Here is a 23,632-nt window from a genome sequence, read left to right on the forward strand (position 1 = left end):
AGACCCTGGAGGCGGGGCCGATGGTTCAGGGGACTGGCTTCCTGCGCCCACACAGGGGCCTGCCTGCTCCAGGGTTGTGGTGGGCGTTTGGGGAGGGATGGAGCTGTCTCTCAACTAAAGCAAACAACACAAGGTGTTTACCTTCCACCCGTGGCTGCAGTAGCATTTACACACACTAAAATGCAACTGCAAAAAAACAATCAGCTAAGAAGATCCAGGCTAAAAGGACGCCCCTCACTGGAGCTCCGCCTTTGGACGTGCAAACGTGTGTGCACCCACGCTGGGCACAGCACGTGGACACTGCGTGGACGCTAACTGGGCAGTGGGGTGCACGCCCCCACTTCTAAACACTGGGATAAGGCGGGGTGGGGGAGACGCAGCTGGGGGCGGCCCCGGGCCAGAGTCCTCAGGCCCCAGGACACAGACCCCGGCCTCGGGTCACCGCCAAAGGGCCGGCCTCGGGCCGGCCGGTCCCCCAGCCCAGGTGCCTCCTGGCTTGCCTGTTGGCCCAAGCGTGGCGAGCTCTGGCGCCCTCAGTGCACGGCAGGCCCCGGGCCGTCACCCAGGGTCCCCAGACCCGCGGTCTCTCTCGTCCACAGCAGGGCCCGGCCCCAGCGGCTTCACCTCCGGCCTGTCTGGGCAGCAGGGGGAGAAGAGGCCTCAAGCTCACGGGCGGGCCCGGCGCATGGCGGCACCGCTCTCCTCGCCCCCAGCTCAAGCCACACGAGGCCTCGCAAAGCCCCCTCGCCGGCGGCCGTCTGCCCCCACCCTGGCCAGTAGTGGGGGCTCTCAGATGCTCCCTGGGGTGACCCCTGGCGGGCCGGGGGTCTTTCTGTGCCAGGGGCTGCGGGAGGCCAGGACAGGAGACAGGAGGGGCCCATCTTCAAGGGGACGTCATCTTCAAATCACCACCATCCTCATCTTCGTCCCCTTCCTTCTGATGACGTCATCCTCATCACCTTCATCACCCCCCCCCGTCCTCGTCTTCTCCTCAGCGAATCCTCTCATCTCAACCCCCCAGCATCTCCTGACGAGGGGGAGGGGGCGGGGGGGGGGGGGAGTCAGGGCTCAGCCCAGGGCAGGCTGGTGCGCTGTTCTGGAACATTCCTTCCCCAGGGACTGGCTGTTTGTTTTTAAAGCTGTGTCTCGTGGATCCTCAGGGGAGACAAACGCGGCCGATCCAGCACCGCCTCCCGGCACCCAGCAAGTGAGCCTACTGGTGACACGTGGGGCCATGGGGGAGGGGCAGCCATGCCCAAGGTCAGCTTGTGTGACTGGGGGGGGGGGGGACGCAGGAGCCCGCCCACACAGAGCTCAGGCTCACGGCCCTGGCCACCACCTGCCCGGAGACGGCTGCCCTCTGATTCGCTGGGACTAGCCGGCAGCTCTAGAAGCCGGTGTTGGCGGCGCTCACCCTAACGGCACCCTTGGCAGTGCCTGTTGTTATGGAAACGAGCAGAGGGCGCAGGCAGAAGGCAGGACGGGGCTGACCCTGGCAGCCCCCCACCCCTGACCGAGAGCTCACAGGAGCCAGGAACGCCCCCACACAGGACCGACGACACTGCCACCGCTGGGCTGCACCATCCAGCTGAAGCCTGGACTCACTGCCCCAGCACACGACCTCGGGGGGCAGCAGCGCCGGCCGGATCCAGTGCCACCGATGTGGCCATAGGAGCCCGGGAAGCAGAAGGGATGCGGGGACTGGCCAGACGCCTAGGAGAGGGGCCGGGAAGGCAGAGGCTGGGGGTGGGGTCTGCAGCCTCGCTGCCCATACCCCGGCCACGCCCGGCTTCAGTGCTGCTGGTCCCCCTGGCAAGCGAGGGGGAGTGTCAGCCCCAGGACCGCCCTGGGGGTGTGGCAGGCAAGGATGAAGCTGGGCCCTCTCCCCTGCACCCTCCCTGCCGCCCCTGGCTGTAGGGAGCGGTCTGGAGCCTCCGCTGTGGGGCCCGAAGGACGATGCCCTCCCCCCACTCCCCTACTCCCCACTCAGTCTGCACCTGCAGGAAGTGGCCGCGCCTGCCGCAGGCTCCTGCTCCCTACAGAACAGGTGTCGGAGCACGGACGGCACCCAGGGGTACGCAGACAGCACGCGCCCGGCCAACCCCCACGCCAGCACCGGAACCCCAGCCCCATCCTCCCCGCGATGGGGCCCAGGTGGTGGCTGGGTCTCTGTGGACGCGGCGCTGGGCGCGTGCCTCCCCGTGGCTCCCGCGCAGAGGTGCTCGGCTGGGGAAGGCACTTGGCAAACACTCATCAGAGGAGCAAATGTGATCATTGTGATAAGAGCAGCCAGCCCGAGCAGGCACTCCAGTCCTGGTCCACAGCCCGCTATTAACCTCCATCCACTTAGTGTGATGAAGACACGGGCCCTGGGCTCGCGCCCGCACTCGACAGCGTGCGCGGCTCAGGACGGCTCTCCCAGGCTCATGTTCACGCCGTCCACGTCTCATGACAGCGGGAGCCGGGCAGTGCCAGGAACCCCCACTCACGGGCTCGTCATCAAGGCGCAAACATGAGCAGCATCTGCCCCCGGCCCGGCCCTCCAAGCTGGATGACGGATCCAAGATCCCTGAAGGGAAGGGAGTGACAGGAGCCCGCCCCGCAGGGCCTGCACACCCGGCAGGCGGCGCCTCGCTGGGGGCCTGGGACAGTGAAGACAGCACAGTAGTGGGCGGTGAGCGGACAGATGGATGGACAGGCGGGTGACAGATGCGCTCCCAGGCAGGTGGGTAGGTGGACGGATGGACGGATGAGCACCAGATGGGTACCCAGGCAGATGGGTGGGTGGATGGACGGACAGACAGGTGGGAGGTAGCAGACAGGGTGAAAGGATGGACAGACAGGTGGGCAGACAGGAGGACAGAGAGGCAGGGAGGTGGATGGATGGGCAGGTCAGGAACTCTGGGGCTCAGCTGCCTGCCTGTTCTGAAAGGAATCCATAGGGATCCACGGGGATCCATACTCTCCTTATGACAAGCAGACTTACTGCAGAATTCCACGAGTCTGGGGCTGGTTCTCGTCTCCTCTGCCTTTCCATGGTGTCGCTCAGGCCACTGGTGACAGGGCCAAGGCCTCCACCTGTCCCTCGCTCTCCACACCTCCCAGGGCGAGCTGCTCGGTGCCCAGGTTCCGACAGACAAGGGGGCGTCAGCGCCTCCTGCCCAGTCCTCTCCCCGGCTCCCGGCTCCCGCATCCCAGTGCCGCCTCGCGACCCCACCTGAGGAAACTCCTCCAGCGCCTCCCGTCTGGGGGGTGGGGAGGGGGCCCTCCCCGGAGGTGAAGCCAGGCCACACTGTCCCTTGCTCCCGCCGGGTCTCCACCCACCTCGCCACAGGTCACTCACAGCCTAGCGGCCCCCTCCGAACCTGTACACAGTCGCTGCAGCAGCCACAGACCCTCCTCATCCGTCCACTCTACAGTTTCTCTTAACCCATTTGAAAGGCGTGGGGGCGCGGAGAAAGAGAGCGAGCAAGAGGACTTCCCTCTGCTGGTTTGCTCCTGATGTCTGCAACAGCTGGGCCGGGCCAGCCGCTCCATCTGGGTCTCCCACATCGGTGGCGAGGACCCAGTCGCCGGAGCCATCGCCCGCTGCCTGCAGGACCACACGAGCAGAAAGCAGACGGGGAGCGGGGAGCGGGGCCAGCACCAGGCACCGTGACACGGGACACGCACGTCCCAGAGGCAGCTCCTCCGGCTGCACCGCCACACCACAGCCCTCCTGAGGTCCCCTGGACAGCTCTGCCGTGGCCACCTGCTGCCACCCTAGCCTTTCCCCCGGCAGTGCCAGCCCCAGGCACCTGCTGTCCCCACCCCCCTCGTCCTGGGCGTCCCGCCCACCTTCAGTCCACTGTGCAGGGAGCCCTCCCATCACCCTCACGCGGAGCACCGCCCAGAGCTCCGAGTTCTCCCAACGCCTGCGCGTTTCCCTCACCAGGGAAACCAGGAAACCAGAGTTTTCCATCTGGCACCTTTGATCTTTTCGTCAACGTCCATTTCCCAGGGGGAAACAGAGCACGGGCTGTGGCCGTGTCCCCCACCCTGTCTGCTATCCCGAACTGTCACAGGGACGCCCAGAGAGCTGGGCCCTCCCCCACCCCAAAACTGAGTGCAGAGACTGGCGGACGCACCAGGCCAGCCCCGCCTCCAAGGTGGCCTCCTGCCTCTGCTGTGTGCTTGGGCCCCAGCAGAAGTGCAGCTGTCTCTCTTGGGGCCGCGCAGGTCCACACAGGCCAGGGGGTGTAGGCTGCAGCCAGTGGTGTCCTTGGCAGTGGCCCACCAGGGGCTGCTGTCAGAACACACCTGCTGGAAGTCTCGCGCAGGTGACTTCGGGGGGGCGCACCTGACACTCCTGGGGAGGAGGCCACGGGGTACGGCGGGCTAACAGCGTGGCGCTCACACGGCCCAGTGTTCCGGCGACGTCCGCGTTGTGCAGCCCCCACCATGACCACACACGTGCAGTACTCGCCCCACTGGGCCCGCGGGAGGTCACTGTGCATTCTGAACCTGAACCTGGACGTCCAGAGACACAGGTGTGAACAAAGACAGCCGACTGGGCAGCGCTGCTCCCGTCCCCGGGAGGTCTGCCTGTCCACGGCCAGCCCGAGGCGGCCACGGCTTGTGAGCACTCGCTCCTGAGCCCCAGCGCCTTGGACTGCACTTGTTCTCAGCCCTGGCCCCCTCGATGGCACCTGCGGGTGGGGCGCACTGCTCAGTATGCACCGAGCCGACATCTCCCCACAGGGCCCTGCCACGTGGCTGGCTCTGGAGGGCTCGGGCCAGCCAGGGCTTCCCCGAGGCGGACGGCCGTGCTCTGCAAATCCCGATGCTGGCACCGGAGAGCTCTGCCAGGTGGCAAAGGGGCCCTGAGCAGAGGAGCTGTTGAAATCAGAGCCGCGCCCTCAAGGAGCCCCCCACGGCAGCCCACACTGTCCCAGCCCAGGTTCCAGGGAGGAGGCGGGGGCTCGGGGTGCTGCCCGGGGATGCTCCTCTTCCCTGCTACAAGCCAGAAACCCGCAGTGAGACCCCAGAGGCACCCCGGCGCGGACCCTCCGCCTCGCACCTGCTCCACGGCGCATGCGCCTGGCGCCCGCCCCTGCCTCCCGGGTCGGAGTTTCCTTCCTGGTCTGCGAGGGGTTGGCCACGTTTCATTGAAAGAGCGCAGGACGTCGGAGGACATGTAACGGCTAATTTACACGGGACAAGTAGCAGTTTAATTGGCCTCTAATTACGTGACAATTAGACCTCGCCCCGCACCACAGCCTTCCGGAGCGGCTTATGACCTGCGCGGGCATGGGCCCGGCGCCCGCCACCGTTTAGGACACCAGGATTTGTGGAGCAGGCAGAGCCGCCGCCGCGGCGTAATTACCCGTGTGATGATCCGTCCCCGAGTGATCGCAGCCAGCGCTGCCGCTCCGCCATTCATTCCCGGCCCCCTTCACACGCAGGCCAGGCCCAGGAGGCTCCCAGCCTCGCTGCGGACAACACAGACATTGGGAGGCAGAGCTCAGCGGAGGTGGCCAGCGGAGGCTCCGGGCTGGGGGAGTGGGAGGGAGTGGGAGTTCACCCCAACCCCAAGTTCCCGCTCCCAGCCTCACGCCGGGGACGAGCAGAGCTGTCCCCACTGTGGCCCGTTCCCTGCCACTCCGTAGGGCAGAGGCCTCTGCGCAGGGACAGGTCAAGGCCTCTGCCCACTGCAGCCCTGGGGCCGCCCACCGACCCAGCACCTGCCAGGCCCACCCACTTCCTCCTCTGTCATCCCCAGCCTCCACGTTCCCCCCAGGCGGGTTCCGTGCCTAGATCTCTTTCCACGGCAGCACAAAGTTGCACACACTGGGCCAGGGTGGGTTCCTTGCACCTGCAACCTGGGGACCCCGGCACACAGCCTCCTGCCGCCTGTTCTCATGCTGAGCGGCCAGGAGTGTGGAGAAGTCTGGAACTTTCTGATCCCTGGGACGGGCCCACAGCCAGGGCTGCAGGGCCACGGTGCCTGCTTCTGAGGCCTGAGGCAGGAGAGGGGAAGCCGCCGGCACCCGGTCTCTGCCGACAGAAGTTTCTAGAAAGGTGACGTGAGCACCAGGCGCGCACTCGGGTCCCACTGCTGTGACAGACGACCACAGACCCAGGGCTCCACGCGACACGGGTGCAACCTCACGGCCGCGGAAGCCAGAGCCCGGACACCCAGGTCGAGGTGACCCCAGGCGGGCTGCGCCCTTGGCTCGTGCCTCTCCCTGCACCTGTGACTCCCTGGCCGCCCCCGCGTGGGCCCGCTGGGAGGACACGGCCTGAGGGAGCCGCCATGGGGACCTCGCAGCCCTGCATCCTTAGTCCTTCCTGCCGTCCCTGTAATGTGAGTGACAGCCACAGGCCTGGGGGGCGGGGTGGGTGCCTCAGCTATGTGACAGCCACAGGCCTGGGGGCGAGGTGGGTGCCCCTGGGTGGGGGTGAGCTCAGCTATGAGAGTGACAGCCACAGGCCTGGGGGGCGGGGTGGGTGCCCCTGGGTGGGGCGAGCCTCAGCCCAGCCCAAGGTGCGAGAGTGTGGACACTGAGCCTCCATCCCCAGGGCACGGCAGTGACTCGAGGCCCAGAAGCACGGGTACAAGGACACGCTGGCAGGGACAGGGACAGCCGGGGCTGAGCCAGGGGCGCCCTGACTCCCAGACCTCGCTTTCGCCCACCCCCTACTGTCCACACCACAGAGAGACAGGGGGCTCGGAGCCCCCCAGCCCCTCCCCCCTCCATCTGGAGAGACTGCTCTCCTTGCAGAATGAACTCCGGCCCCTGGAGGCCTGGCTGCTGGGCCTGTCCGTTCAGGTCCCTGCCTCCCAAACAGGTGAGGTCGCGGTCTCAGAGACCAAGGCGGGCGTCCTCGGGCCCTGTGCTCACAGCCACGTGGCTGCCGAGACCCCGGAGCCTCTTCGCCGCCCCCTCCTAGGCCCTGCCCCACGGCCGGCACCTCTTCCCCTCCCCCAGTACCTGTGTCCCACTCAGGGCAGAGCGTCCAAGAGGCCCAGGGAGTGGCTGGAGCGGGTCGCGTGGCTGGTGGGGACAGGGGAGCACCCCCAGCCTGGGCTCTGGCTGGGTGCACCCCCAGCCCAGCCCCGACCTCACGCCTTCCTAGAGTGGGGCTGTGCACCCCCAGGGCAGCAGCCAGCTGCGGAGGCGCCCTGAGGGCTCCTCCCGCTCCAGATGTGCTCCCGCTCCCTGACGAGCCGGAAGAAGCAGGCAGAGGGAGCGCGAGCGCTTTGCAGCCCCACAAGGAGCGGATCTCTCCGCGGCCTGGAATCCACAAGGAGCGGATCTCTCCGCGGCCTGGAATCCACAAGGAGCGGATCTCTCCGCGGCCTGGAATCCACAAGGAGCAGATCTCTCCGCGGCCTGGAATCCACAAGGAGCGGATCTCTCCGTGGTGGAGCTGAAGCTGGCGGCGCGGGGGACGCCGGTGGCCGCGGGGTCCCCGCCTGCCCCTGCTCCTCGCACAGCTGGGACCTTCTTCCCCTGACTCCACGAGACATGGGTGGGAAGACTCCCCCACCCACCCAGGACACGCGGGCCAGCCTGGCATGTGGAGCGTCAGCCTCCTGGACTCTGCGCCCACACGCCGCCCCCCCCCCCCCGCCTGTTCCCCGGCACTGCCAGTCCCAGGAGGTGCCCTCCCTAGAGACCAGGAGAGGCCACCCCGCGCCCGCATCTCCTGTTAGACGGGGCTGCTCTTTGCCTGTCTGGTCAAACACGGTTGTGGAACAGGGCCTGGCCGCCTCCCTCCTCGCCACCCCGGGCTGCTGGGCCTGCTGGACACGACCCGTGGCCACGCGAGAGGGTGGCATCTGGCACATGGAGCCCCGGCTCAGCCACCTCTGCCCTCTGTGCTCCGACAGGAGTCACCTCGCGGCTCGGGGCTTCTGCCCGACTTGGCAGCGAAACCCGCACGTCGTGAGGGCGGATGGCGCCAGCCGCATCGGGAAGCTTCCCGATGGCTTTCGTCACGGGGAAGGAGACCCCCATCTCTGGCCAAGAAGTCAGCACGGGGCCTGGCCAGAGCCCCAAGGAGTGGGGACTGCTGCCCATGAGGCGGGGGACTAGCCACGTGCAGACCCCGCCCCTGGGAGGCCACAGGTGCGGCAGGAAGCCAGGAAGGGCGCGTCCCAGCGAGTGCTGCTGGGGCCCCTCCCCCAATAGGGGACTGCTCTCTGGGAAGCCTCGTGGCACCCGGGGTGCCTCCCCGCCTCTCCTCCTTGGGCCCAGAAACTCTGGTCAAGGGCTGCATCTGGGGGGACTCCCCCTCCCCCCGGGTTCTGTAAAAGCAACTAGCATTCTTCGAACAGAATAGTCCGACACTGCTGCGTGTGAGTGCGAGCAGGGGGCCAGGGGCAGCCCAGCGTCCCCGGCCCCGCCTGCGGGGTGGGGGGGCTCCGGGAGCCCGCCAGCGCGCGCCGCTGCTGCTTCAGATTCTCCCGCTAATTACTGCTCTGTGGCCAACCTGCTCACGCACGCGCTCATTTCCTCAAGACGAGGCTCCAGGCACGGCGCCAGGAGCTGGGTGGGCAAGATGGCACGAGAGACATCCCCCCACCCAGGGGTGCTGCCGCAGGTGGGGAGAGAGACTCAGAGCGGCTGGCACATCCCCGATCGTGGCGAGCTCACCGCGTGCAGGAAGAGCAGAACACGGTGGCTGGGGAGCCGAGGGGACGAGGGAGAGCCCAGGACACACCTCTGGGAGGCAGGACCTGAACCCAGAGCTGTAGCGACAACAGCAGAGGCTGGGATGGGGCCCCGGGCAAAGACCTGGCTGTGACGGCCACTGGTGGTGGGCAGAGGCCCACAGGAACCCAGGGGAGTCTGCAGAGGCGGGGCCGCGGACACCGGAAGGCTCTCCGTGTGGGGCAGGTGCAGGGCAGGGCAGGGAGAACCGGGGAGGCTCCACCGGGGCCGAGCAGGCGAGAGCTGGCGGCGGCACGGGCCGAGGTGGCAGAGGGGGCGTGGAGGGTGGAGTCCCGGGAGCCCAGGGCGGTGGGTGCCGAGGCCTGCGCTTGGAGTCCTGCCCTGAGCACCTCCACACAGTAGAGGCTCGGAGGACACGGGTCTTACAGGCAGGGCGCCCGTGGGCGGTGCAGCCCCAGGGCAGAGACTGGGAAAGGAAACGGATGCAGAGACACAAAAACACACAAACAGCGGCACAGCAGGCACAGCGATGCCTGTGACACCAGCATCCCACACGCGTGCCGGCTTCTGTCCCGGCTGCTCCACTTCCCATCCAGCTCCCGGCTAGTGCAGGGGAAGCAGCGGAAGACGGCCCATGTGCGTGGCCCCTGCACCCACGTGGAGACCTGGAACCGGCTCCTGGCAGGCATCTGGGGAATGAAGCAGCGGATGGAAGCCTCTCTCTCCCTCCCTCCCTCTCCCTCCCTCTCCCTCCCTCTCCCCCTCTCCCTCTCTCTCTCTCCCTCCCTCTCCCTCTCTCCCTCTCCCTCCCTCTCTCCCTCCCTCTCCCTCCCTCTCCCTCCCTCTCTCCCTCCCTCTCTCCCTCCCTCCCTCTCTTTCCCTCCCTCCCTCTCCCTCCCTCTCTCTCTCTCCCCCTCTCTCCCTCCCTTTCTCCCTCCCTCTCTCTCTCCCTCTCTCTCCTCCCCTCTCCCTCCCTCCATCCCCCCCTCCCACCCTCTATCCCCCTCTCTCTCCCTCTCTCTCTCCACCCCCCTCTCCCCTCTCCTCCCTCCCTCTCTCCCTCTTCCTCCCCCCCTCTCCCTTCCTCTCTCCCTCTCCCTCTCCTTCTCCCTCTCCCTCTCCCCCTCTCTCCTGTAACTGTGACTTTCAAATGCATGAATCTTAAAAGCGGGGCAGAGCCGGGCCCTGGTCTTTCTGGCCGCCCCACGGTGGGCACTGCTTTCCAGTCCCGGCTGTCTTTGCGGGCGACCAGGCTCCAGAGCCACAGGAGACAGACCACGAGCTGTCACTGTTTCCTAAGCACACAGCTTTTCAGAGGAAGCTTCTCAGATCCGCCCAGGGCTTAAGAGGGAGGCCGGGCAGGCGCATTTGGGAAACCAGAATCAGCCGCCCGGGTGGGAGGCAGAATCCTGCCCCAGGCCACACAGGACGGAGCCTCTGACCTGCTGGGCCAGCACACAGGAGGCAGCTGCCCTGAGGCTTGGGGACAGGCCTGTCACCCCCTTTATCCATCACAGCACAGCGCCAGGGCTGAGCCAGCCAGGGCTCCCACTGCTGACACAGAGGCCTCACCATTATTCCAACAAGGCCGGGACGGGCTGGGGCCGGGGCCCACATCGGAGGACGAGGAGCTTCCTCAGCTTGGGCCCCCCCGGCCAGGCAGAGCCCTTGCCGATGACTGATGGAGGAAGACAAGGCAGGAAGGAGGCGTGCACCACGTCCAGCCTGAGCTCAGCCATCTGCCAGCTGGCAGCCAAGGCCACGCCCCATCTGCTGAGGCCACGCCCATATCTGCTGAGGCCACGCCCCAGCCCGCTGACCAAGGCCACGCCCCCATCTGCTGAGGCCACGCCCCAGCCCGCTGACCAAGGCCACGCCCCCATCTGCTGAGGCCACGCCCCAGCCCGCTGACCAAGGCCACGCCCCCATCTGCTGAGGCCACGTCCCAGCCTGCTGACCAAGGCCATGTCCCATCTGCTGAGGCCACGCCCCAGCCCGCTGACCAAGGCCACGCCCCCATCTGCTGAGGCCACGTCCCAACGCGCTGACCAAGGCCACATCCCCATCTGCTAACCAAGGCCAAGCCCCCACCTGCTAACCGAGGCCACGCCCCATCTACTAGCCAAAGCCACGCCCCAGTCCCTCTGTGCACCTGAGCAGCCTCTGGAATGGAGACTGTCCCCGCCCCCGCCAGGCTGCAGGGCCAAGAGACCACACCTGTGCCAGAGCCTGTCACTCCAGAGGGCCTCTGGGAGGTGACAGAGCCACGTCACAAGGTCTGCAGGGTCCTCCTGGGAGAGGCCAGGCAGCTGGCTGTCCCGCGAGGACACAGGAGAAGTGGCCGGCTGTAGCCAGGACGGGGACCCTCACCAGAAGCGGCCACAACAGCGCCCTGGTCTGATTCCCGCCTCCAGAGCTGGGAGATGTGAACACCTGCCGCTCAGCGCACCGAGAGCCCACCCCGGGAATCAGCGCTGGCCTGGCGCGCCCGCGGCAGCCGCCGCTCGGGTTCCAGCCCAGCCACACGGAGCTGCCCAGTGTCACCCTCTGCGTGTGCCCCGTCCTGGGCCCACCATGTTCCGTCTCGGGGAGGAGTAGCCCTTCACCCACAGCTCATGCCCGAGGCCAGGGCGCCACCTGGTGGACACGGAGTCTGCTGCCCTGTCCTGCCCACTCAGGTGACTGTTATCTCACAGGTGCTGGGGGGCAGGCACAGAGCTATGGGAGGGATCAACTGAACCAAAGAGGGAATGAGTGGGTGGACAGATGGACGGACATGTGGATGGACGCAAACCCCAAGTCGCTCCCCAGCGGATGTGCCGGACAGGTGCCTGGCCCCGGCTACCCAGCAAGGAGCGCCTGGGCACAGCCAGACACACCAGGAAACCATGTCGGGGTGTACGAGAGCCGGCAGCGACCGAGGGACCGCTTGCTTGGTGTTCCGCTGACTCTCTTTCCCGGAAGGGTCCCGGCCCTGCACAGCCCCCAGCATCCACTTTCCCAAGCATGGGCAGGGGGTAAAGGCACAGGGAGTCTCTCCACCAGGCAGTCCACCTGGGCTGCTCCCCACTGCCTCCTCCCGTGGTCTGAAGTGCAGCCCTGGAGTAACCACGCCCCGGGGCTGCCCCTCCCAGCTCCACGTGTGTGGTCTCCGGTTTTTCTTCTGCCTGCAAATGTGCTCAGGACCAAACTGAGCCAAGCCCCCTCCCACGCGCGCCTCCCTCTGCGAGGGCGTCTGGGATGCCAGCCTGACGGTGCCTGGCCATGTTCTCAGGACCCTACGCCCACGGCTGCCCCCTTAGCCATGGGGCACGCATCCCCAGATCCCAGTGGACCCCTGCAATGGCGGTGAGGACGCAGCCCTGCCCCCATGCCATGAACTCTCGCCTCTCACCGCGGAGGAGTAATTCCTTCTCCAGACACAGAGTGGGTGGGCAGGCCACGCCCGCGGAGACCCAGGCCGGAGGAGCCAGGCTGGCGCTGGCCAACAGGGGCCTCCACACCAGGGGAGCCCGGGCAGCCGGGGAGCTCAGGGAGGGGGGGCAAGGGAGCAAGGCCAGGGCACGGAGGGGGGGGCTGGGTCCCAACTGCAGCCAGCTGGGGTGCGGCGGGAACAGGGTCAGCACGGCGGGGGAGGGGGAGGAGGACCCCGGGCAGACTGGAGCCCAAGCGCAGGTGTGCGGGGGAAGGGGCGCCCCCTGCTTCAGCCCTGCCCGGCGGCCACCCACGGGACCCCTCCGCACTGCAGCTGACCTGGGGACATCCTCGGGGGGCCGCCGCTGGGGACTGGCAGTGGTGAGCGCAGCTCTGCCTGTTGGGGTCCCTCCATCGGCACCCCCACTTACAGGTGGACGCCCGGGGCTCAGAGAAGTGAGGGCACCTCGCCCTGTGACTCCGCAGCCCCGCCCCAGGGAGCCCTGCCCCCCACCCCCACCCCCGGCAGGGCCCTGAGCACCTGCCCGGCCACTTCCAGGGGACCCCAGGCCCAGGGGCGGCGCAGCCACCGCACTCAGCAGGACGCCGCTGCTGTGCCCTTCATTCCTTCCTCCCTTCCTTCCTTCATTCCACTCCTTCAGCTTTGGCTGCGCCCCCAGGCCCAGCCCCTCTGCCCCAGTGACGTCCCCAGGCTAAACGTCCACATTCTCCCAGCTCGGAACCCGGCCTGGACTTGGGCCCATGGCAACGTTACAGGGAATGACCGCCCTGCCCCCAACGCCGCCTGCCAATCAAGCTGGAGCCCCGCCCTTGGCTAGAAGCCCCTCCTGAGCCCCACACATGGAAGCATCGTCTCATTAACCTTGCCACCACCCGCGTCACAGGCTCAGAGGCGGTCAAGGCCACGCCCCAGCTGCTCCATGAAGGGCAGTCCGTCTGACCTCTGACCTCGCTGCTCCCTGGCCCAGCCGACCTGAGATGCTCGTGGTTCCATTCCAGCTACTTGTCGTTCACAAATGTGGATGCAGCCTGAGGCTTGGCCTGGCCCCCATCCCGGCCCGGACCGGTGATCCCCCGGGGGCTGGGCCTCCTCTCGGCGGCCGCCTGCGTGAGTGGGGGGCACAGCGCCGGACGGTCCCCAGGGCCAGGCTGGCTGGACGGTCAGGAAATGGGGGGTACAGCAGGAGGGGAGCGACGCGGCCCCCTGTTCTGCAGCCAGCGGGGAGCCCTCAGGACACCCCCAGACCAGGAGACACCAGGAAACCAAAGCCGAAACCGCAAAGGCCAGGAGGCTCCCCGCCCGCCACTCCGCCCGTCTGCCCCAGCGGGCGCGGCTCCAGCGAGGGGAGGAGACAAGTGGGCCCAGAGGAGCCCTGGGCGGGCGCTGGACGACACACACCCAGCGGCGCAGTCGCAGGCAGGGCGGGGCCGGGACACGCTGCCCCAGCCAGCACCCACCTTCCTCTTGTTGGTCGGGCAGATGTAGAAGTTGTCGATGACAGTGGTCACGCCGGGCTGGAGAGTGAGCTTGGTGTAGGTCGTCCCGAAATCCGAGGACCTGGGGAGACAGGGGCGGCGGTCAGCTCAGCCGCAGGCACGTGGCTTCCAGGGCGGCCTCCGGCACCACCGGCCACGTGCCAGTGCCTGCGGACAGGCAGACACAGACACAGACACACACACACCCTCCCCCACCCCACCCCGTGCAGGGGAGAGGACAGTGAGCAGCTCCTCCGGCCCCAGTCCCTGGTCTGTGCTGGCGCGTCCAGATCCTTCTGATTCCTGACAAACCCCAGCAGACAGCGTCACTGTGCCACCTCACGTCACAGGTGGCCAGAGGGACCCCCGAGGTCGCTCAGCCAAGAAGGGAATGCCACCAGGCTCAGGGACGCTCTGCCGGAGGCTTGGGGCTCCCGGGGCCTCGGCCACTCCGTAACCTGGCCCCCCCAGGGAGCCCCAGCTCTGACCACAGCACGGGACAAGGGCCAGTGAGGGGACGGCTGCTCCAAGCGCCGGCCCAGGCGCTGGGCTGCCGTGAGACTCACGCCAGGACACCCAGATCACAGCTCAGCACCCCCTGCCCTCGGTCCCTCCAGCCCCTGGCCACTGTGCTCCTCAGGGAACCATGAGGGGCTCTCAGAGCTGGGGGGGGGGCTGTGCACCAAGGAGACGGCACCTGCTGTCAGGAGTCATCCATCCTCCAGGACGCGGAACTGACCCAATGCCAAAGACTAAGACCCCGAGACAACGCCTCCTATGTACAGTCACCCGTGAGGCTGGGCTGGGCACCCAGGATCAGTACCCGTGAGGCTGGGCTGGGCACCCAGGATCAGTATCCGTGAGGCTGGGCTGGGCACCCAGGATCAGTACCCGTGAGGCTGAGCTGGGCACCCAGGGTCAGTACCCATGAGGCTGGGCTGGGCACCCAGGATCAGTACCCATGAGGCTGGGCTGGGCACCCAGGGTCAGTACCCGTGAAGCTGGGCTGGGCACCCAGGGTCAGTACCCATGAGGCTGGGCTGGGCACCCAGGGTCAGTACCCGTGAGGCTGGGCTGGGCACCCAGGGTCAGTACCCGTGAGGCTGGGCTGGGCACCCAGGGTCAGTACCCGTGAGGCTGGGCTGGGGAAGGCGGCCAGGGCCGGGTACGGGTACTGTTCTCACAGTCTCCCGTCTGTAGTGCAAGGGCTGAGCTGTGGGCCTCAGGGCTCTCAGCGAATGCTCCTCACCCCTGCCAGTGTGGGGTGGACGGAGATGGGCCCCGGGCTGCCGACCCTGCTGGGAACACACTCCTGCGGTCCTTCCCCGCCCGCGCTGCTGGCCTGCTGGAGGGAGCCGAGCCCGCGGGGTGACGGGGATGGCCCAACGCGCCGGGGGAGGGAGCTGGGTGGAGGCTCCCCCGTGGGGCTCCGCCGGGCACCACCTGTCCGTGTGCTGAGTGGCCTCCTGCCCTCTCTGGGCCAGGGCTCCCAGACCTGCCCGGCAGGAGGCCCAGAGCTGCCGGCGCACAAGGGCCCGCCCTGGCCTGCGCTCTCTGATGCCCACAGTGCACCGCGGGGTCCCCGTGGACACAGCTGCGTCCCCGTGTCTGGGCCTGGGCGGCTCCTGGCCACACCTCCTGGAGACGTGCCCTTTCTCAGTGTCACGGTGCCCCTCCCAGCCCTCTGAGTCCCAGGGGAGCCAGCCCCACCCAGGCGCCCCGTGTGTGTGGGAGGGGATGGGCTGGGGACCGATGGGGTCTCTGAGCCAGCCCCTCCCTGGCGCCCAATGGCAGGGGCAGTGGGCTGGGGACTGATCAGGTCTCTGAGAGCCCCTGGCTCCCCAGCAAGGCCCTGGCTGGGAGAACGAGGCCGTGCCCACGGCAGGCAGTGAGGGGCACTTGTTCCGGGAACCTCAGAGGATTGATTTTCTCTGGGAGGGGGTTAGAGGCCCATCAGCCCAGGATCGATGCCGAGAGCGGGAAGTCCCAGGGCCCGTGCTGAGACAAATGGCTGTGTTTATGAGCTTAGTGTCTGAGGTCCTCCCCGCCCCCACCCCCGCCAGCCTGAAGACTGAGTCTGCTCCTAAACCCCTCCCTACTCCTGCTGCCTAGCCAGGGGTACCAGCCCGCACCTGCTCCCTCCAGGGACCTGCCAGGTGAGGCCCGCAGCGGGAGCAGGTGGACCAAGTCCCACCCGGGCCAGGGGAGGCAGACAGAGGACGGCAGACTGAAGACAGTGTGCTAAGGGCCAGAAGAGAGGACAATGGGGCAGGGAGGGTGATGGAAAGGGTGGTGTGATGGCCGCCTCGCAGAGACAGGAAGGCAGGGGCCATGCCTGGTGGGGGGAGGGGCATTCGCTCTGGGCTGAGCTGTGACCCCCAAATTCACGGCCACCTAGAACCTCTAAACCTGGCCTCGCTTGAAAACAGAGTCTTGGTGGACGTCATCTGGTGAGGATGAGGCCAGCCCGGGCCATGGGGGGCCTTGCCCGTGTAGCCTGTGGCATGGAAGGGGACCTGGACACTGAGATGGACAGCGGGGAGAGGGCCACGTGGTGGAGGCAGACCATGGGGGGCCACCATGAGGTGGGGCTGACAAGGACGGCGGCAGCCACGGGAGGGGGCCGGGTTCTCCCCCAGAGCCTCCAGGAGGAGCTGGCCCCACCGACCCTGACCTCTGGAGCCGAGAGACAACACCTGGCTGTGGTTTAGGCCACGCGGCGTGTGTGTGCTCCGTGGGGGCAGCCCCAGCAGACGGGAGCCGCAGCGGGCAGAGGACGAAGCAGGCGTGGGCCCCTCCCGCTCGGGGAAGGGCTCCAGGAGCCACGTCTGCTGGGCTCCCCGGAACGTGGGTGCTGCCCTGCAGGACAGCGCCAGCAGCCCACGCTCCAGGGCGCCCCGGGCTCAGCCCTGCACTGTCAGTCACCCACGTTCCAGGGCGCCCCGGGCTCAGCCCTGCACTGTCGGTCACCCACGCTCCAGGGCGCCCCGGGCTCAGCCCTGCACTGGCTCAGTCACCCACGCTCCAGGGTGCCCCGGGCTCAGCCCTGCACTGTCGGTCACCCACGCTCCAGGGCGCCCCGGGCTCAGCCCCGCACTGTCAGTCACCCACGCTCCAGGGCGCCCCGGGCTCAGCCCTGCACTGTCAGTCACCCACGCTCCAGGGCTCAGCCCCGCACTGTCAGTCACCCACGCTCCAGGGCACCCCGGGCTCAGCCCTGCACTGTCAGTCACCCACGCTCCAGGGCGCCCCGGGCTCAGCCCTGCACTGTCAGTCACCCACACCCCGGGCTCAGCCCTGCACTGTCAGTCACCCACGCTCCAGGGCGCCCAGGGCTCAGCCCTGCACTGTCAGTCACCCACGCTCCAGGGCGCCCCGGGCTCAGCCCTGCACTGTCAGTCACCCACACCCCGGGCTCAGCCCTGCACTGTCAGTCACCCGACACTCAGCTGGTGGCATTCAAGGCCTGGGAAGCCAGATTTGCTCTCTTGCTCGAATTCCTTCATGTGACGCAGGACGTGTTTACCAGGCAGCTGTCCTCGTGGGGATGACAGGCTGGTGAGCGGGTGAGGGGAGAGAAAGCAGAGGGAGAGACGGAGCGAGAGAGACGTGTGCCGGCGACCATGGTGCCAGCGTGCACCCGGAGAACCCTGGGGGCGCCTAGGGGGACCTAGAGCCGGCTGAGCTCCCCAGGCGTCCCCCTCGGCCACACCTGGCCCACGGCCACCTCGCTGACCTTCCACACCTCCCACGTCCCTTCCTGCCAGGCCCCCCAGCCGCATCCCCCAGCCCCGCCCACCCCGCACGCAGGCTGCCAGGCGCCGCAGGGCTGGGGGCCAGGGTCCGCCTCTCATGGCTGTGCATGGAGCCACCACCCCACAGGTGCCCAGAGCTCGGGGAGCTGCCGTCAGCCAGCCTGTGGGGCACACGGCTGAAGCCATCAAGAACCTCCCGGAAGCCCCAGGGGAAGCCCCGCTCCCTGCTTTTTCCACATTCAGAGACCTCCAGCCTCCTTGGCTGGGCCCCCCACCCTCCACGCACCTCTCCCAGCCTCCACCTCCCCCTCGCCGCCCACTCACTCCTGGCCGTGACTCGGGGTGCACGCGGCAGCCCCAGGGGGCCGTCCCCACCTCGGAGCCCTGCAGGCCACCTACACCACCCCATGGAAGGTTCCAGGGATCAGGCGTGGCTGTCTCAGGGAGGCAGGGCCGAGAGCCACAGGGCAGCCTGAGAGAGCCACAGGGCCCAGGGCCACAGGCAGGACCTGCTCGGCCCCCCAGCCCCACTGGTGCTCTGAAGAGCTCGCCCAAACCCGGAAGCCCTCTGATTGGGAGACGCCCAGTGATGGCCAGGACTTCAACACACAGCCTGGGGTACATCGTTACAGTGTTCACATCACGCCCGTTGACATCATTAGATTCTGGAAACACTGGGCTACTTTAAATTCTTCATTGACATAATCTTCCCTGCCCTTTTAAAAACCAACAGGTTTCACTTTTAGAGTGGTTTTAGGTTCATAGCACATGGAGGAGAACTCGAGTTGCATCTCAGACCCCAGCCCTGACGCACACACAGCTCCCCCACCCGCGCTGTCCCTGCTGCAGTCCGTGGTGTCCTCCGTGGTATTGCACGGACGCACCAGGACACGCGTCCCCCCACACTGCAGCACCACCCTCCGCGCCCCGCCCACGCCGCCAGCCCCCACCCGGTAACTCTGATGTTCTCCTGCATCTCAGCTCTGCCTTTCCCAGGATGTCACAAAGGCAGTCACGTGGCACGTGGCAATGTCGTGTCAGGCTGCCATGTCCCACTCACGTCAGCCCACGCAGCCCACATTCCCTTCCCACAGGGCCACGGGTCTGTGCACCAGGCAGCGGCTGTGTGTCCCCTCGGGAAGGCCACAGGACACACCAGGCAAGGCTCATCCCTGCTGCTACCCAGGACCACAGCTGAGGCCAAGGTGGTCAGGACACAGCCACGGAGGAGCCACGGAGGAGCCACGGGCGTGATGTGGGCTGGACGTGGTGTCAGGTGGGCAGGAGTGCAGGGTGGTGACGTTGCTCAGCTGGGCACCGTGAGGAGCAGGTGCAGGGGTCAGCACAGCCCTCGGTACAACCACGCACCCAGCACCTACAGACAGCTGCAGGGTTATGGGAGGAGTGGCCACCAGGCCCTGTGGCTGCCCCCTGCCTGGGCACAAGAGATGGGGGCTAGGGCTCCGCCCCACTGCCGCTCTCGTGCCAGGCTTCCAGAAGCCCCTTCGGCCCACCAAGGCTGCGAGGTTTGGGGCGCGATTTACTGTGTCCCCTCCAGAGGCCCATGTGGTAGAGGCTTAAGTCCTGGGGTAGTGGGGCCTTTAAAAGGTGGGTCCTGGCGGGAGGCTCATGGGTCATCAGGGCAGCTCAAGGGATGGTTCCTGTGGGAGCCTTGAGTCCTCATGGGACACTTGTGGTGAGAGGGCCACACCGAGCTCCTTGCCCTGTCTGCTTCCTGTGTCGAGGTGTACCCTGCTGGCTCGACCAAGGTGTACCCTGCTGGCTCCTGACCCAGGTGTACCCTGCTGGCTCCTGACCCAGGTGTACCCTGTTGGCTCCTGCACCCAGGTATACCCTGCTGGCTCCTGACCCAGGTGTACCCTGTTGGCTCCTGACCCAGGTATACCCTGCTGGCTCCTGACCCAGGTATACCCTGTTGGCTCCTGACCCAGGTATACCCTGCTGGCTCGATCAAGGTGTACCCTGCTGGCTCCTGACCCAGGTGTACCCTGCTGGCTCCCACACCCAGGTATATACCCTGCTGGCTCCCACACCCAGGTATACCCTGCTGGCTCCCGCACCCAGGTATACCCTGTTGGCTCCTGCACCCAGGTATACCCTGCTGGCTCCTGACCCAGGTGTACCCTGTTGGCTCCTGACCCAGGTGTACCCTGCTGGCTCGACCAAGGTGTACCCTGCTGGCTCCTGACCCAGGTGTACCCTGCTGGCTCCCGCACCCAGGTGTACCCTGCTGGCCCCTGTACCCAGGTGTACCCTGTTGGCTCCCGCACCCAGGTGTACCCTGTTGGCTACTGCACCCAGGTGTACCCTGCTGGCTCCTGACCCAGGTGTACTTTGCTGGCTCCTGCACCCAGGTATACCCTGCTGGCTCCTGACCCAGGTATACCCTGCTGGCTCCTTACCCAGGTATACCCTGCTGGTCTTCTGACCCAGGTGTACCCTGCTGGCTCCTGCATGCTCCTCCCATTACCACCCAGCACGAGGGGATGCACCCACTGTTGGGACCTTCAGCCTCCAACACCAAGCTTCATCAGTCTTCTTCGTAAGCAGCCACGCCAGGCACTGGCTGGACACGCGGCATCTGAGCTGGGATCGGGGTCTCAGGGTCCCCACCCACGTAAGCAGCTGCGACCCGTGCCCTTAACCTGCAGGCCCCCACCGGTCTTCCTGTCACCCGGCCCCTAGGACCCTTACAGAAGACATCCCAGGGTCTGGCTCGCTGGACACTGCCGCCTGTGCTGTCCGTGCCGGGGGTACCTCACGGTATCCCGGCGTTCCCAGATCCAGGAGTGGCAACGTCGGGACAGTGACAAGAGCTCCAAGGGACTCGACCAGGACAGCCTGATGCCGCCGCGTGGGCTTCGTGCTGCACGCCAGGGCTCAGAAGAGGGGGCGGAGGAGCGTTGCGCTGTCTAGAGCGCGCAGAGCAGGGACGCCCGGCCCGGTGGTGGATGGCCCCGTCCGTCCACCATGAGCACCGACTATCTCCGCACTGCACCCAGCGAGCTCGCAGCAGCACCAAAGGAGGGGGCCAGCCTGGGATCGGGGCCAGAGAGGCTGCAGTGGGAGTGCAGTGCGGGCCGGGCGGGGCCGGGCCGGCAGCTCTGCACGGCTGCTGAACTAGGCGCCCCAGAGGCAGCTCCCGGGAGTCTGGAAGCCTGGGATGAAGCTGTGGGCGGGGCCACGCCCACTCTGAGGGCTCCAGAAAGTTCTTCCTGCCCCTTGCAGCCTCCTGTGGCCCCCGGCGTCCTGGGCTGCGGCCACCTCACCCCAGGTCCTGCCTCTGCCTTCAGGCTGGGCTCATCCAGCATGACTTCATCTCCATCCTCAGCTAACGTTGGCCACAAGCATCCTGCGCCCTGAGGTTCCTCATGGACACAGGCTTGGGGTGACCCTCGTCAACCCACTACAGTCAGCTGCATTTATTGAGCACCCGCTGTATACAAGACAGACACTGGACAGGCGCCTTGCCTGCCTAGTTCCTGTTAAACGCGCCCCACCTCCCCGAGGAGGTCCCGCTATTCACCGAGGAAAGGGGACAGGTGGCTGGCCACCGGCAGAGCAGCAGGCACAGCCCAGGTCCGCAGCCCCCGACCCCGACGCCGGCTGCCCAGGGAAGCTAAGAGGCGGGGAGGTCCCTTGCCCGGAGCACCGAGGGCAGGGGCTGGGGGCTTGGGTGGGGCTGCGGCTGAGAGAAGGCAGGTGGCTGGGACGGGCAGGGTCGGCGTGACCCCTGGGGACAGGCACAGGGCTGTGCCCAACCACAGCTCTCTGTCAGCAGGCCGAGGGTCTGCCGGGTGCCAGGCCACCTCCTCCCGAATCCGTGACGATCAACCAGGTCGCGGGTGACCAGCAGTCAACAAGATGCCCGGGAACCCAGGGGCCACACACAGAGCAGGCACTCAGGAGACGCCTACCGGAGCCCTGCGGAGGGGCCCTGGTGCCGAACCCGCAGGCTCTGAGACCTGGGGCGGGCAGGTGAATGTGGGGGTGGGCTTGATCTCATCGAAGGGCGGCCCCAGCGCTTAGCTTCCCCGAGCCTGTGCTCAGGACCCCGACCCTGCTCTGCGGGGGCAACCTCTGCACGCCTGGAACAGGCGAGAATCCCTGGTGAGAACTGGGATGTCCAGAGGAAGCAAGGGGGGCAGGGGGCAGGTGGGAGCGAGGGGGGCAGGTGGGAGCAAGGGGGCAGGGGAAGGTAGGAGCGAGGGGGGCAGGGGGCAGGTGGGAGCGAGGCGGGCAGGGAGGCCCAGAGCCTTGCCCTCAGAGCGCCTCCCTCCTGCGCCGGCTGCTGCCCCCCCCCCCCCCGCCACCCTCCCCAGCACTCAGAACCCAGACGTCAAGGCCTGGTACTCGCCCCCGGCACAGAGAGCCACATCCCGGTGCAGGGTCACTCACGGTGAAAACTGAGAACCGGGCAAGCCCGAAGAGGGAGGGAAGCCCAGTGGAAAACTGCTGTTCACAAATCGGCCGCTCAACTGCCAAGCGTTAGCACGTGGTCACTTTTCAAAAACCAACCGAATGGGGCCGTTTCCGTGTCGTGCGATGACGTCACAGGCAGGCCACACGTCCGGCACCCAGCCCTCCTCCCCAGGTCACCACGGCCCCGAGAGACCCGCAAAGCGGAGAGCTGATCACCACCCGCAGCTCCCAGTCAGCCCTGCCTGGGTCAGCAAGGAGGAGGGAACCAAAGTGACAGAGGCCACCTCCAAGACCGTCTGGTCACTCCAGAACATTCTAGAACATGGCTTGCGATCTGGCGTGTAGGGCACAGTGGCCAGGCAAGCCCCCCATAGGGGATCCCTGGGACGGGACTGTCGTTCGCTACAAATGTCCTAACCTAGAGCTCCTAACCCACCGGACACCGCAGCTCAGCCAGGCCCCTCCCCAACCAAGCACGTCCGGAACACTCACACAGCCGCAGCCGGGCGGCGTCATCTCACAGAGAACCCGCCCCTCAGCCGAACGCTGGGTGGCCCCCGGCACCCACAGGACACAACTGCACGGCCTGGCGCTGCTGCTCCCCTGGGCGGGGCTGGCCAGGACGGCACACACTACCACTTCCACCCCCACCCCCACGGCCACCCACGATCACGAGAGAGGTTCGGACCGGACAGCACTGGCCTAGGGAAAACCCAAAACCGGGATTCCACGTGGGGGCGCTCCCGACCGTGTCACCTTCCGGCATCACAAAGTCAGACGTCCTGACGCGCATCCATCGTACGCGGGCCCGTCTACACCGCATGCGCAGCCCTGGCCTCGGGGGAGGACGCCACAAAGCTGTGCTTGCCACGCTGTGGACTCGGCACGTGGCGGGGTGAAGGGGACCAGACATCGTGGCCGCCTTGGGAGAGCAAGACACATGCCCATCCCCCAGATGAGAATACTGAGGTGCAAGGAGTCTGCCCAGGGCCAATACAGGGAGCTTGGCACAAAGCCCAGGCTGACCCCCACCGTGCACCAGTGTCCCCGGAGGTGTGAGCGTGGCACGGCACCCACCCTGCACAGCGGGACCTTCTGGGGCCATGGCTCACCCCATAACCCTCTCCCTCTCCCTGCCAATGCACCTGCACCCACACACTGGCCACAGGCTGTCCCCTGAACTCACTGGGGAGGGGCACGGTCCCACGGCCACCTGCAGAGCCTGTGCCATGGCCACTGAAGCCCCTCTGGGAACTTTGGCCCCCACGGAAGCTTTGCTGGCACTCTGTGCCATGGATCCTTCCAGAACACAGCTGGGCTGGGCCTAAACCCAGAGGACTCCCTACCCCAGCACCCTGCCGACAGTCTTTCCCCAAACCCTGGGACAGGTGCATGCTCAGAGCAGACATGCCTGGTCTCTGCCCCCGCACCTGTGTGTACTTTCACAACCTGGCCACCGACAGGCCCTGAGCTGAACCAGCGCCCATGGGCCACAGCCAATGTCCACACACCCATCCGGAGCACGGCCGGTACGTGGCCTCCTGCCACCAGTGCGCACGGCGGGGGGAGGGGGGTCCCACCACGTTCCTGTCCTGGACTATCCCACACCAGCAGGTCACGCACCCCCTCTGCCCGCGACCGTCTTCCTCCTCCTCCACGCTGCCTCCCACACCTCCTCCTGGACTGGCACAGATGGGGCCCACGAGCTGGCCCACACGTGCAGGCCCAAAGGCCCTGTTCCCCGCTGCCCCCGTGGGGACGGGAAGCAGATGCCCCCACAAGTGCCCGGTATCAGCCGGAGCTGTGTGGGGGCTGCCAGGGCCGCGGGGGATGCACGGGTCAGAGTGCAGGGGCGGGTTGGGG

The 23,632-nt window shown here is 67.1% G+C and overlaps 1 protein-coding gene across 3 annotated transcripts in view; it reads right to left on the reverse strand.

The window, feature by feature from the left end:
• Positions 1 to 23,632, reverse strand: part of SORCS2 (sortilin related VPS10 domain containing receptor 2) — a 212,613-nt gene that overhangs the window by 59,091 nt on the left and 129,890 nt on the right. For all 3 annotated transcript variants that reach the window (XM_070069545.1, XM_070069546.1, XM_070069547.1), the window contains exon 3: positions 13,554 to 13,653. In XM_070069545.1, coding sequence (XP_069925646.1) covers positions 13,554 to 13,653 — 100 coding nt within the window. The remainder of the gene's footprint in view (positions 1 to 13,553; positions 13,654 to 23,632) is intronic.

Source organism: Oryctolagus cuniculus, chromosome 2, assembly GCF_964237555.1.
Source record: "Oryctolagus cuniculus chromosome 2, mOryCun1.1, whole genome shotgun sequence".
NCBI classification, from domain to species: domain Eukaryota; kingdom Metazoa; phylum Chordata; class Mammalia; order Lagomorpha; family Leporidae; genus Oryctolagus; species Oryctolagus cuniculus.